Raw genomic sequence first — 14,911 nt, forward strand, 5'->3', positions numbered from 1 at the left:
ACATGATATGAAGGCAAAAATGAAACTGGAAATGTGCTGTAGGAAACCTAAAGAGTACAAGAAACAGGCTGTAAAAAATGAAATAGTGCTTGCTGAGCACGCAAACCAGGGGGACTGGGTCACATAGCAGGAAAGAACTGCTGAAAGTACACATTATGCCAAATTGGATGTATGGTTTTCATATGGAAAACTGTTGAGAGGCAAGAAAAGAGATGTATTTGGCATGGACAGCTTGCAGCAGAGAAAACAGCAGTTTATAGACATTATGTGCATACACACTAAAAATAGATAAGTAGTTGTAGGTATGTGTAAATCAATATTTAGCATCAATAAATCAGTACTACTACACTGAATTGCCTTTGCATCTACAAAATTATAGATTGTTAAAAGTTCCAGGGTTTTTTGCCACAATGAAGATGATGACTACCACAAGCAGGCAGTTCCATTTTCTGGAGACTGGATCTGAGAAATAAGAATTTTCAACGTTACCATCTCAACTCTACAGATGCAGCAGGTACAGACAACTTACATTTTTGAAGAGCTGTTCTGCAAGTTCTCTAACATGCTTTATCATTTTTGGTGGATTGCCCTCTTCAGCTTTAATTCTTTCAACTTCAAAGGCTACCAACTTTTTTTTAAAAGAAAAAGAATAAAAATGTTGATAATTCAACTAAAAAAAATTGTTTCCTATTTAAGTTATGAAATGTTAATCTTAAATTGAAACCAAGGAAAGAAAGCTGAATGCTGAAAAGTGTGTGATGTCACACTGCTCTGGAACATGAGACATTTTCAGTTTCATATGCAGTGTTTGTTACCAGACAGAAAGTCCTGCATACCTAAACCAGTCTTTTCACACTTCTATACCTCAATCCATATTTCTCATAGGTACTACTACTACAACACAGAATTCGTATCAAATTCCATTTTTACTTTACATTCAACTCAAAGCCAACACAGTAAAAACTATGGCATTGCATTGTTGGATACGTATTTAATGTAATATTTCTCAATGAGTTTGTAACATTTCATAGAATATAATTAAATTCCTCAAAATAATTCTGTACTAGCACATGCTATGTATTATGAAGCTGCAGACCTGACTATAGGAACAGCATTACCAAAGTTTATACAACTATTTAACTTCATACATATGAGGGGGCATAATTTTATGGAAGTAAGCTAGAAATATCTCCTTATCAGAAAATAAGAGCTGAGATGATTAGTATAAACTTGACATAATAAACAGTGGGGATTCAGAAGCATTTCAGTAGTTTTTCCCATGCTGAAATACCACAGGTACAATGTAATTTACTTGGGAATACAGAAACGGTTTTCACCTCATCAAAAAGATCACAGGTCCTGAAAGGAGGACCCCGCTCTGACACAAAGCCAGCAAATGCCATTCCATTGAGGACTTTGGTTAGAAAGTCATTCTCAATTAAGCCTCGCTGGCCCAAGAAGGCTGCCTGCAAGAAAGACAGAAAGAAAATGCACTTTTTTATTAGCATCAAAATTACAAGCAACTACAGCTTTTACAAACTACCAGTTAAACATTTTCACCAGCCTATCAGTATCACTTATACTAGTAAGTGGCACTTTCTAATTAAATCTTTTACCATACACAGTATCTTTTTATACCTAAATTCAGAAATGGAAAGTTGAAGCACACATTTTTTAAATCTCACAGGTAATAAAAACTAGTACCTTCAAGCAATGTCATCTTATTACATACAGAGGTTTTCAAAATTCCACAATGATTCCTCAAATGTTTATTTGTATTAAATTTAAATGTTAACTCTGTTGTACAGTTCATCGCTGTCCCTGTAATTAGTCTCACTAAAACATGCTGATATCGTGCTATGCCAAAATGATATGCTTACCACATGTAGATAATTTTATTTACGTTTTTAAACTTTACCACTTGTTCAAAAGGCAGGCTTGTGGGAATAACATGGCACAAAGGAATACTGTAAATACACATAACTGCTCCTCCTTTACCTTATGGAAGTGAATGACTGGCTCAGCATGAATTCTGATCAGCTGAAGACAGGACCGGTATCCTTGGAAAAGCTGTGCAAACAGCCTAAGGAAGATTGCTCGCACTTCTTTATCCTGAAAGCAGTCATTGAATATGCTGTCAAAACACCCTCGTATCCTAAATTTCTCCACACTTGCATAGAACTAAATGAGAAATGCCTACAAATTCATCAGTGTAGCAGTGCAGCACATGAAGCAGAGATACTCGTAGAGGTCTGAGGTTGTCTCATAGAATGGTTAGGGCTGGAAGGGACCTTAAACACCACCAAGTTCCCCTGCCCTATCCTCAGATGGCCATGACAGGTTCTGTGCACAGCCATCCCTCACCCCTGCTGATCTTCCCCATGCCTGCACCGCGGGCTCTGGGCAATGCCAGGGCAATGGGGGAGTGCTCATGTGGTGAATCACACAAATCAACTGCTTTGAAAGAGACCTGATGTGAAATAAAGGAAAGAGGCTATTTTAGCCTGGATTTATTCCCGAAAGCAAGTGTGGCTTTGCAGCAGTACACAAACATTGTCTTCAGAGTGAGCATGGGCAGCAAGGAATAACAGGAGCCTAAGATGGCACTGCTGTTTGGAGGAGCCAGGCTTGGAGCATCCCACCACAGCCACCAGCTGAAGCTCTGCCAGATGAGCAGACTGCTCCAGGCTTGCCCAGCTACTTGTCTAGGACTCTTCCAACTCACATCTTCACTTGCCAACCTTCTGCTGCCAAAATAAGCCAGAGTTACTTTAAAAAGTTTAAAATAGTAGGTCTTTAAACTTCTGGTTTATTTATTTGAGTAAGAGAGTGCTTACATATGCACTACCACGTTAATGGAACTGATGTGGACAGCTGGGGCAGACTTGGGGCAGTGACATCTCCATGGGGCCCAGATGCCACTAAAGACTGACATCAAATCCTGTGCCACTCTATTATTTTATCTCAGCAGCCATGTCAAAAACCTGAGGTCCCAAAAATTGTTTTATGACCTGAGGTTTTATGGTGTCTCAAAAGATGTTTTAAATAAACTCTAATTTTAACAGCAAAGAATATTGTATTTACTATCAGGTAACCAGCTAAAACCAACTAACAAGCAAATATAAACTTACAAAATACAGCCTGTAACTTACTTTAAAGAGAAAAGGTATATAGAAGATTATATAAAGCTGGAATATATTACTGGAGTATTTTACTAGATGTCTGTTTATTCTTCATTGCAAAATGATCAGTGTTGTTCTATTTTTAACTTAAATTTTGTATGGGTCACTTTACTGACAGATATGCTCATTTTCTGCTGCTCTCTAGGATTTTAACAGGTCCATCTGTACCCTGACTTTTTGAACTACTTGAAAACATGGTAATTTCTTTCAGATTTCAACATAACTCTTATTTTGATACAAAATGATATTAATTTATAACTTCCCTATTCAAAGTGAGATCTTAGCAGAATTCTACCATTAGTTTAGATGACGTCTGGATGACACTCCCTGCCTTCAGCAATTAAAAATCCCAATCTTAAGCAAGAAATAAGTACAAAAAATACATTGTACCACCTAAGAGTTTAACATTTTCAAATAGATCTGCACAAAACCCCCCAATGTGTGTTCTTAAAGTGAACTGGCTTTTGGATTTTATGAAATCTCTAACCCATTAGAATGTTATTGGAGGGCAAAATGCATTTCTTTGCTCCACCAATAATACTATAAAGTTCATGGAAAAGCAAACACAAATTCTTAAAAGAACATTAGTCTAAAATTTCAACAGTTTTCCACTCAAGAAAGTCAGAAGCAGAAAATAACACAGAAATCTTACCAGCATTTTTGAGTGTGACAAAGCCGTTCGAGGGGGAGGGAATGCATAATCTGCTGTTTCCAAATCAGGATGCAAAACCTAGAGAATTTCGAAAACAAAATCTTTTTCCTTCATTTTGCTGAGAAAAAGATAATTTTTTTCTTCTTCTTTCTCAAATTAATATCCACTGATATGGACTACCTCAAGTAATACATTGAGTTAAATTGTGAAGACTGTATGGAAATAAAGGTGGAATTAACTTCTCAGCTTCAGGTTTCTACATGTGAGCTAGTTTTCAAAACCTATCACAGTCCATGAAGCCGATCAATACCATTAGGGATTTTAGAGTCAATTCAGCTGAAACAGATTAACAGACTAAAAATTCTTCTTTTCAAGATAAGAAGATTTGCTCAGAAGCCTCCAAATAAGGTGATTTCTAACTTATTACAGTGATAGCAAAAAGACAAACTGAAGTACTCTTTATGGCGATTCCCTAATGTAGAATCCATCATTCCTGAATAGTGAAATAGGGGCATCACACAAATAAACTTTAAGGCTGAAGGGTTATTAATCTGTTAAATTTCAAGAAAATGTACAGTTGAAATGAATTTATAACCACAGAAAGGCAGCAGAACCAAACAGTAATAACGCTGCTCAAATACTCTTATTAAAAATCATTATAAAGGAAAAATCCCTACCTCTTGAACAGCGAAAAGACATTTTAGATTTAAATTACCGATTAACTCGAACTACAGAGAATAAACTCTTCTAAAACCAGGAATGTTGCATGAATCATTCTATGAAATCTCACTTCCAGTGTGTTTGGAAGCTTAATATTGAAATCTTTCATTCATTACAAATAGGTGAGAGGGTGGAAAGTGGGGATTTTATCCAAACATACCAGAGAAAGTGCCATTTGAGTCTGGTGTAGCAGTGGCTCTGGCAGCTGGGACAGATGAATACATTCAGGAATTTTAATTGTTCCTCCATCCAGGTCTGCTATGATTACATCTAACTGCAAGGGACAAATATATTATTGGTACTGCACACAGTGAGCATAGCTTAAGAACATAACACTTCAAATTCCATGATCTGCAAATAAGTTAGAATAAACTAATTAGAACAGTACTAACTTTAATGCACAGAATGCTTATGATACAGGAAATACTCCAAATACTTCCTATTACTGAATCTAGCCATGAAAAATTAAATTAAACCAAATAAAATGAAATTAGGCTAAACTTTCAAAAGTGACTTTTGCTTCTCGGTGTTTCAGGTCTGTGTTCAGAGGTTTGAGATACCTAACATGTTGGCTGTTTGCAAAAGAACACAGTGAGGGCACCCATAAGTAAAATCTTGTGTTTCTAAGCACCTCTTAGTAAGTAACCCTGGTTCAGTTTCTCCAAGGACATGCTTAAAAAGGGTAAAATACAGCAATTGAGAACACACTTGAAAATCCTAACTGAATTGCTCAAACTCAGGACAAATAGATGACAAAGCTGGAAATGGATCCATTCCTTCCCCTCCTGTACTAGAATCAAACATTTCCCTCCTCTACTTTATAGTCTCAATGTATTTACAAAAAAAATGATGTCTTTTCTCTTTTTTCTTCTGATTGTCTAGCCTTGCTTTCTACAGTAATATTTTGAACATATGTGAATTATTCATACAAACATCTCTGAAGCACTCAGGAGCTCTCTGCAGCTGAGCACCAGAGCAGGCACTGACTGTGGGTGGGCACAAATACTCACAAGCTCGTGAATGTCATTGCGAAAGACAGAATGAACACCAATGATGAAAGGTGTTGGGGAGCTGAGAACCTCCAGTAGCTGTGCAGGAAGAATTGGAATATAGGGATAACTGTGAAAAGAACAAATAAAATAGAATAAAAGCTTCTGACTATCCTTTCACACAGGGCAACTTTTTTCTTAAAAAAAATTATAATCTTCCTGTTGGTAATCAGGGACACTACAGTTATGGATAATACCTTCATTTAAAAAACATGATTCGGTTTTGGCCATTTACCTACATTTCAGCCTTTGATAAAATATCATTAATAATCAAGCTTTTAAGGAAATATTTTTCTTTCATATTGAAATGACAACTAAACATTATGCATAGAAAACTATTTCAAGTATTGTTTACTTGGTTTGATAATTTAAGAAACTCAGCGTGCTCATCAAAGCAACATCAAGAGCTGGATCTAAATTGATCAATGCATTTCCACACCTAATTTACAGTTATTACAAGTTTACATTCATTACTATTTAAACATTAAGAAACATATTCCAAAACTCAACTTCCAGTTTTTCCTTCTTATTCTATATTAAAAAGAAGCCTATCTCTGAAATATTTTAAATAAAACAAGCTATTAAAATATAAGCATGGCCTGAAACGTGAGTCAGAATTAGATGTCTTCTTCCTAAAGAAACCAAATCGACTGACACGAAGCTTTCCATTGCATAATGTTGGATCCACCTGTGGCTCATAGGAGAGGATCAGTTTGTGGACTTAAATTCATTCTCTGGTGGACATTTGTCAGCGACTTAAAACTCTGATACACAGTACTGAAGCTGCTATCTTTGCACCACAGAATCTTTAGGGTTGTGAGTAGTGTTTCTACCCTACATTTGCAGGAGGGATGTTTCTCCCTTAATTGTTTCCAGTGCCATGATGCAAACAGATTTTTATTAATGATGTGTACGGACTAGGACTTGTATACATGATCATGAATAGCTTTGCTTATTTGAACAAATACAGCACAACTCCTTTTCTTTGGGACAATGTAATATCAGTTACAAAATGAGTTATAAAATTAGTTAATGAGTTCAAAGAACCCAAACTTAACTCACCTGTATTTGAGGGGAAACATCAAAGACTCCAGAGCCCTACAGGCATCACTGAGCCTTTGAAAACTTGCTGAGTGAAAGAGAACCTTATTTTCTGTAAGCACGGCACAGAATAAGCTGAGTACATTTTGGATTCCTTAAAAAGATAAAACAATAAGAAAAAACTGTAACAACATGCCAAAAAAAAAAAAACAACATTAAAATGTACCATTTTCTGGAGGGATTTTCAAAAAGCATATGATAAATGCATAAATTGCCAAGTTCCAAGTTTTTCTACCTTTTATTTAACTACTGCACTGTCCTTCTGTTTTTCAGGTTGCTAAAATACCATCTGAATGTATTTCTATGCTGCAAATATACTGTATTACATCTCTCTTTCAATACCACTTGAAAGGACTTCCACTTCTCAGCACAAATCCTAGCAATGCTTAATAATGTCTTCAAACAGTATTATGTGCATCTTCTGCATAGCCTTCTGTGTATCCAGTACTCAACCCCGGTCACTGATCCAGGCTTAACTTCTAAACCTCTTTGTATCTCCAAGCAGGGGGAAAAAAAATAAAATCATACTGCCAAGTTCCAAAGAAAATTACAAGATTCCTAGTGAATATATTCATACTTTATCCGTGGAGAGCATTCCAGGAGTCATGAGGTTAAAAGAGGGCAGTAAGAGAGTAGGTGTCATTATAAAGATACTTTAAGGAAGATCTGAATGTTTTAAAAAGTCCCACTAGATTTAGGGTAAGACTCATGAATCAGATGATGGGATGGTTTTTGGGCTTTTTTAAGACAGTACAATTTACCTAGGAGACAAAGCCATGTGCTTTCAGGGAAAACCAAAAATATATTTCCTTTAAAAAAAAAGTCCCATCCTGAGAAGCAGACATGCCTGACACATGTAAGATATGCTGAAATTTATGAAATTTCCTGAAATATGCTGGAATGTATGATGTTTCCCTGAGGACATGGCTTGTGTTATCAGTAAGACAGCCTGTATTACCTTCCCAAAGCTACTGCTTATCTTGCAATAATGTCCTCCAAAAAGAAGTGTGACTATGGAGAGCCACTATATTCATATGATAATTAACACTTTGGGTTTTTAAAGTAATTTTTATTACATGTTTTGACAAATCACTTTTCTTCCACGATGTATGCAAATTGTCTTGGCTGGAGTAAAGCTCAGTTCATAAACACAGGGGGACAAGGATTCGGAGAGTGCTGTTTGCAAAAAGAAGACTCAATTCTTAGGATGAACAAGTCAAACAACAACGTAACAGCTTGTACTTCCAAACTCCGTTCTCCAAGAGTCCTAAGAACCCACACAACGACAGGCTTGAGACGACTGAGGACAGAAGGCTTTGTTACAAGGCTGAGTGAATTACTGTCGCAAATGTTTGCTATTATTTTCAGTGGCATAGTTAATATTGTGCTAGTAGAAAACAAACTGCTTGGTAATACACATGGTAAAGATGATGATAAAAAGGCCAATTTGTTTCCTCATGTGAATGAAACAGCACCCAGCAGTGAATGGTTAGAAGGGAACTGGAAATAGTGTCCTTTCTTGTGTGCATGCACAAGGGGTATGTACTTCTTTGAACACAAGGTTAGAAAGTGCTGCCTGCTTGAAAAAAACCTCAGTAAGAATTTAAAAACTCAAACTGACCCTTTTATGCAAAACTGCCCTTGTTCTTTTCCCAGAAAATTCTAAAGAATATTTTGGAGCATACTTTTTGTTTTAAACTGAGTTTTTGTTTTCATGACAACTGGGCTTCTCACACTTTCACTCCACGCCAAATGTCTCAAGACATTTAGAAATACATATTTTTTAAACATCTGACAATTTTTTCCTACAATCAAGTACAAAGCTTCTCAAACAGGCCCCTAAAAACCTATAATGTTTTGGCAGGTATTACCAAGGAAAATAATACCAAAAAAACCTCACAAATATTCAAACCATTCGGTACAATGAAATGCTCTAAAAAAGCCCTTCCTGTCATCAAAATACCTATAATTGAAAATTCCTCAAAGAGATGGTTTTCCATTCTGCACATCTTAAAACCCAAACCTGAGTTCTGAAAGGTAAGAGTTCTAAAATATTTTCTGGATTTACTGACTTTAAACTTTGTCTTGCAAGGAATTAGAACATTCATCTACTGAGAAGATTCAATTGAAACCAAGCTGTGTAAAAAACCCAGCCTTTTTAGCCATATGATATTATTTTCCTGTGAATGATGATGATTCAAGAATATTTTAATTCTAACACCTTTAGAAGGCATAAAACTTACCCAGTATCAGCATTTTTAATTTCAAATCTCTTCCGAATACAGGCTTTCTCATCAGATACCAAAACAACACACAATTTTCCAGAGCACATAATAACTGAACACTTTTGCAAAAAATGAAGGGGAAATCAGAATTTTGCTTATGTAGAAAGAGGACACCTGCAAGTACTTCATAGTATTTGAACACACTGGACATAGATCACACTGTCTCTTAAGGACTACTAAAATGACACACTTTTGTATAAATAATAAAGGTAATCTTCATGTGTAGTGTTAAACTGTATCTCTGATTATTATCTATTTTTACCACTGTAAGAAATGGATTTTGTCAGCATCTTCAGTTTACATGAAGTTCTGGATGTCCAGTCAGTGGAACACAAAGTTTAAATTACTAAGCAGTGATGGTACATTTTGTGAGGCTTTCGTAGTTTCACTAGGGAAATTAAGTCTGGTTTTGCTGCATAGTAGTGGTCACAGATAAAGCTTCAGCTTGCACTCCACAGAGGCATTTCTCAGTGCATCTTAATTAGCATGGATATAATTAAAGATGACTACTTTCAGCAACTATTTCCCACAGAAGAACTTGATGTCCCACAGCGGAATACATACTTCAAACATTACATCTGAGAGTTGGTCTCCCAGAAGTTCACTACACTTTAACTGGGCATGGAAGGTGAATTTGAAATGTTTACTGTGATATGAATGCAACTGATTCAGCCTCAGCTTTGCTGAGCTAGAGGAAAACGTTGCTTTATTTGCAGAACTTATGGAAGAGACGAAATTTCAGAGAATCTAACACACTTGGACAATAAAACCCAGGCTAACCACTTCCACTGGCTGAAATCTTATAGAGCCCACACAGTTTATTTGTACCAGCGTTTTCCTTCTCTCTCCCTCTTTCTTTCCTTCCTTCTTTCTCTCTTCCTCTTTCTTTCCTTCTTTCTTTCTCTCTTCCTAAATGCTCTGTATGCAATACAGAAAAATATAAAATACATAATATAAAAAAATTCAGTGTACAATACAGACACCTAATCTGGAATTGTCTTATTTTCAAGATGATGGCCACTAACTCAATACAAAATTATTGCTCCACACTTCGAAATACATCTTTTCAGGAATATCAGCAGCATAACGACTGTGAGGGAAACCTTTGTCTGATAGAATCAAATAAATTATAAATAGTACAACTTTTGATCACTTTCCTTTTCTAAACCATTTGAGCCATTGATCAAATTATTTGAGGAAGCCACCAAGGTGTTGTTTCAAGCCTTACAAGCTGTTTACTGAAAACAAACCATTCCAAATGACAGCCTGAGCCCAGTTTCCTCGTGCTACAAGACACAATCGTGTCTGTCTGTAACCTTGAACCCTCTGCTGGTCTGCAGACTCCACACTACATCCGATGCTCATTTGTCAGGGCATAAATAGACAACATGAAAAACAACAAACAAGTTGATTTTTACAGATTATTCTTTTGCTGTCTACAGACAGACATCCTGTAAAATATTATACATACGCTGGAAAATTTTGAATGGAGGCTTCCTGACCTTCACTGTTTTCAAGTATTTAAAGAATCTGTAATTTGTACTAAATTATCTGACATCCTCCATCAACAAATGTATCATTCTGCCTGCTTCCTGTTGTTCTAGAATTTAAGTACTTATTTAAGCATGATTAAAAAAAACCACCAAACACAAAGTGTACTTGACAAGTTACTGTCTTCTATATTGCATGAAATCAAAATATTATCACTTGCTTCTTCAGACTTTTGTAAAGAGTTACAAACATGGATTCAGAAACTCAACTAGTTGAATACATTATTATGCCAATACGCCATTCTTGAATTACTGGACACAAGAAAAAGCTTAATAGACAAAATAATCCATAACTTAGCCAGACTAATCCAGGAAATGGGTCAACAAAGCCTGAAAAGCCTTTCTGAAAGGCCACTGGAGACTGCATAGTACAGGTTCTGTGCCAGGCAGTGTCAAGCTCTAAAGATAACTAAGAAAAGAGTAGAGAAAAACAAAACTCTTTTCATATTTATTTTTAGATGTGGCTGCATAGCTCTGCTAATGACCAAAACACAAGCTTAACTAGTAAATAAGGGGCAACAACTGTACTCAATACTCACATAGGTAATCCTTGCCAAATTACATTCATTTGTCCACCCAAATATCTCAAATCAATTACACAGAGTGATACCCAAAAGATTGCTACGTCACTCAGCTCAGGATCAATTTGCATTTAGGAAAGTATGCAGGTCGGTTTTTAGGACTGCACACTACATGATTAAACTATAGCCAAGCTTGCTCACAAATGGGGAGCAATGTGGCTGTGCCAGCAGAGAGCTTTGGGAGGGTTAATTTATCCTGCTTTTTGGCTGGGCACCAGAGGACATGAGTCAGATGAGTACCCCAAGAGATTAACTTATTTGGGCTTTGTCAGACTCAAGAGGAGGAGAAGCAATCCCTACAGCACGGAGCCTTCAGCTGAGACGCCCTCAAAGAATCCAGCATTTCACAAATTCATCCCCATTTCTGAGCCCACAGAAGGAAACACGGGTGTGACATGCAGTAATGAAGCCAACCTCCATTTTCAGAGATGCACTTTTGATTTGGGAACTGAACTGAAGGCAATGCAGAATCTGAACCATGAATTCTGCATGCTCTTTGTTGAGAAGGTGGAATGAAGACTGCCCTGCAAAGCAGCGTCGGGGGAGGGTGGGAAGAGGAAACATATAGAAAGATTCTGGTATAAACACCATGAAAGACAACTGATCATTAAAAGCATATCAAAGAGACTGTGACAATGAGGAGATATTTATAAAAAAGATGTCTTCAGCTGATGGATAAATATTCCTACAGCTATCACTCCCCCAAAGTTCGACAGTATCCACTCTGTTCTGTCTACACGGAGTCAAGCAGATGGTTGTGCTCCAAACCATAAATTACACAGGCACAAAGAAACAGGGATTAAGCACAGCATACAATCTATTTAGGAAAACAGTCAGTCTGTCTGTCATCTGCATGTTGATATCACTCCATTATTGCCAATTTCATTAAATCCCTCAGCAGACCTACTTAAAGAAGCACCAAAAGCCATTTGGCTTTCTTGAGCCTCCAAATACAACCCTGCCAGTACACTGAGAGAACATGATCAGTAATTTTTTTTTCAGAGACACTGATAAAGCTAAAGACAATTATTAAGAGAAGATTTAGATAATAAGGTTTTCACCCCTGAAAAAGAGAAGTGCAATACCATTTCTTATGCATATTTTAAGCTTTACATATCCAAAGGGAGACTGATAAGCTCGAGATTAATATGACTGTGTTATGTGAATTTTCTTGACAAAGCAGAAAAGACAAAAAAAGGTAAACCAGACAAATAACCCTTTCATATACAGAAAGTATTCATGTGGCAGGGAGGTAAATGCCAGTTTTACATAAAGGCAGCAAGTTGAATTACACAAACATAACCTGCATTACCAGCTAAAAGTTTGCTACTGATTGTATGTCTGGGCCATATAAACAGGTTATGTTTGATAGATGCTACAAAAAGTCAGTTTAGTTAAGGGGAAGAATCTTCACAGAAATCAGATATGAGACTAACATCCTTTCCTACAAGGAGGGTGGCAAGCACTATTTCTAAATATTGAACTGTTTACTACCAGATTACACCAGAAGGTTTTGGTCTCTTACTGTGTGTTCTTTATATCTGTGCAGGTGTTATCATTTGAGTAATAGTCTATTCTGCTGAAATATGATTTAATTTCATGTCTGATTTCACATCTCATCTTCTGCTTACTTGTTTAGTTATCTAGAAAGGTAATTAAAATAGGAAGCTATTTGGTTTTGGATATTTATCCCATAAATACCTACTATTCCAACCCTGAAAAAAATAATAAATAAAGGCAAACAGTAATCCTTCATAATTACAAGTAATCTGAGTACTAATTGCTAATTACCTATATAATTATTAATATCAGGATACAGAATTTCTGTGAAACCCTCACAGGTCCACACTAACAGAAACTCAACGAAATTCTGCAAAATAATTTTGAGTGGACTGGGATAATGGATACACATTAATGAATCGAAATGCTGCCCAGTTTCCATGAGTAGAGGTGGGGGAGAGTGCTACTGAAATATTCCCACGTTTCTAGAAATTTTTATAGGTGACTTTCTTTCATTCATTCTTTAGAATTGCCCTTTCAAGAATGATGATTTTATTGTTTGAACCAAATATTTTGCAAAACCTTTTTTCCCACATACATCAAAAGATATGTTGAAAAAATAAGTGCATGTTATAAAAATTATTTATAGCAGTTTGATTAGCCAAAATTATCTCTCTGTACTCTAACAGCAAAACTAAAATTGAGATTTGAGAAATTATTTGCAACTGCTGAGGTATTTAAGTAATCAAAACTAGAGAAGTTTACCATCTCTGCAAATTGATTCATAGATGGTAGGAAGTAAAGGAGGATTCTGTTCAGCCACCAACAAACATTTTACAATTCAGAAGGAGCATTAAATATTTCTGAACCACCTGATTTGTTTTTAAGATTTCATAATTTGTCTGGATTCGCTTAAAGCAGAAGAAAACGTTTTTTAACAAAACAATTCAGAGTGAGGGTAATACCATTAGGATCCTTAGAAAGTAAATAGCTAAGAATGAGAAAAGTATTGTCATTCTTGAACTGTACACAGGAAAAATGGTCAAGGATACACAAGAAACTGCAAACATACCTGTTTCCTGTCTAAGGACTACAAAGTCTTTCTCAAGGAATGTAACTACAGAAACATTATTTTAACATAACCAAATAAATGCAAAGACAACAAGAACAGATGTGGTTGATCAGGATATTCTGTTAGAGCAATCTTCAGCCACCATTGGCTGATATTCATGGAGCATAAAAGGACGAATATTCAATTGAAGAATTGAGTGAATATGGTGAAACACCGTAACCATGAAAAATATAAAAAATCACTTTATTTTCTTTAAAGATCATGCCTGGATTCTCTTCAAAACATTTACCAATTCTTTGTCAAGATATAAAGACTCAATTCTTAGGATGAACAAGTCAAACAACAACGTAACAGCTTGTACTTCCAAACTCCATTCTCCAAGAGTCCCAAGAACCCACACAACAAAAGGCTTGAGACGACTGAGGACAGAAGGCTTTGTTACAAGGCTGATTGAATTACTGTCGCAAATGTTTGCTATTATTTTCAGTGGCATAGTTAATATTGTATATATGATATAAAGAACACACAGTAAGTAATTCTTTGTCAAATTCTCTGAGATTTTCCTGACTTCCTAATATAGAGATACTTCAGCCCAAACTACAATTAGAGAGCAAAACTTTATATATTAATTTACAAAAACAAATATATGGAAGCAAATGTCTATAGAACCATTTTTCTTTTCCTCTCACCACAAGTATTAACACTAAAGTTCAGAAATTATAGTTTTGCAAGCTCTTATGATTCAATAGCTACCAAGCCTCCTTCGGAATAGTGAAAAAAGTTCTGCCTGCACTCATACCAGCAAAAATCGAAAGAAAAGCAAGCTGTTCCCAGTAGGCTCCATTTCAGTATTTTCTATAAGCAGAAATAAACTTCTTTTGCCTTTCTGAAATCTGTTTGCCCATTACTAGATACTTGCTTTTTGGAATTTACATTTTTCTCATCTCTGGAAAACAATAACTTATTTACACTCTTTCTGAGAAAACACCTTCTGAGAGGTGTTTTCTGAAGCCCTGCTGTAAATAGGAAATTACTCTCTTCTCAAATATCCCAAAACAAATTTTCACCCAATAGTTTAAATAAACTTCATTGAATCGTTATAGAGCATACTGTAATTTTATTTTTTCTCTTATTTGAAATGTTTCCTTTTAAAAAAACAGCTCATTAACTACAGCACTTTATCATATACACAGCTTCAAGTTTATTTACTTATGTCAGA

The 14,911-nt window shown here is 35.9% G+C and overlaps 1 protein-coding gene across 6 annotated transcripts in view; it reads right to left on the reverse strand.

Moving 5' to 3' along the window:
• The window catches only part of SBF2 (SET binding factor 2), a 234,630-nt gene that overhangs the window by 92,517 nt on the left and 127,202 nt on the right, over nt 1–14,911 (reverse strand). For all 6 annotated transcript variants that reach the window (XM_032112338.1, XM_032112341.1, XM_032112339.1 and 3 more), the window contains exons 7-13: nt 6,666–6,798; nt 5,565–5,673; nt 4,715–4,828; nt 3,835–3,912; nt 1,999–2,112; nt 1,338–1,466; nt 530–628 (exon numbers count right to left, since the gene is read on the reverse strand). In XM_032112338.1, the coding sequence (XP_031968229.1) occupies nt 530–628; nt 1,338–1,466; nt 1,999–2,112; nt 3,835–3,912; nt 4,715–4,828; nt 5,565–5,673; nt 6,666–6,798 (776 nt within the window). The remainder of the gene's footprint in view (nt 1–529; nt 629–1,337; nt 1,467–1,998; nt 2,113–3,834; nt 3,913–4,714; nt 4,829–5,564; nt 5,674–6,665; nt 6,799–14,911) is intronic.

Source organism: Corvus moneduloides, chromosome 6, assembly GCF_009650955.1.
Source record: "Corvus moneduloides isolate bCorMon1 chromosome 6, bCorMon1.pri, whole genome shotgun sequence".
NCBI lineage: Eukaryota > Metazoa > Chordata > Aves > Passeriformes > Corvidae > Corvus > Corvus moneduloides.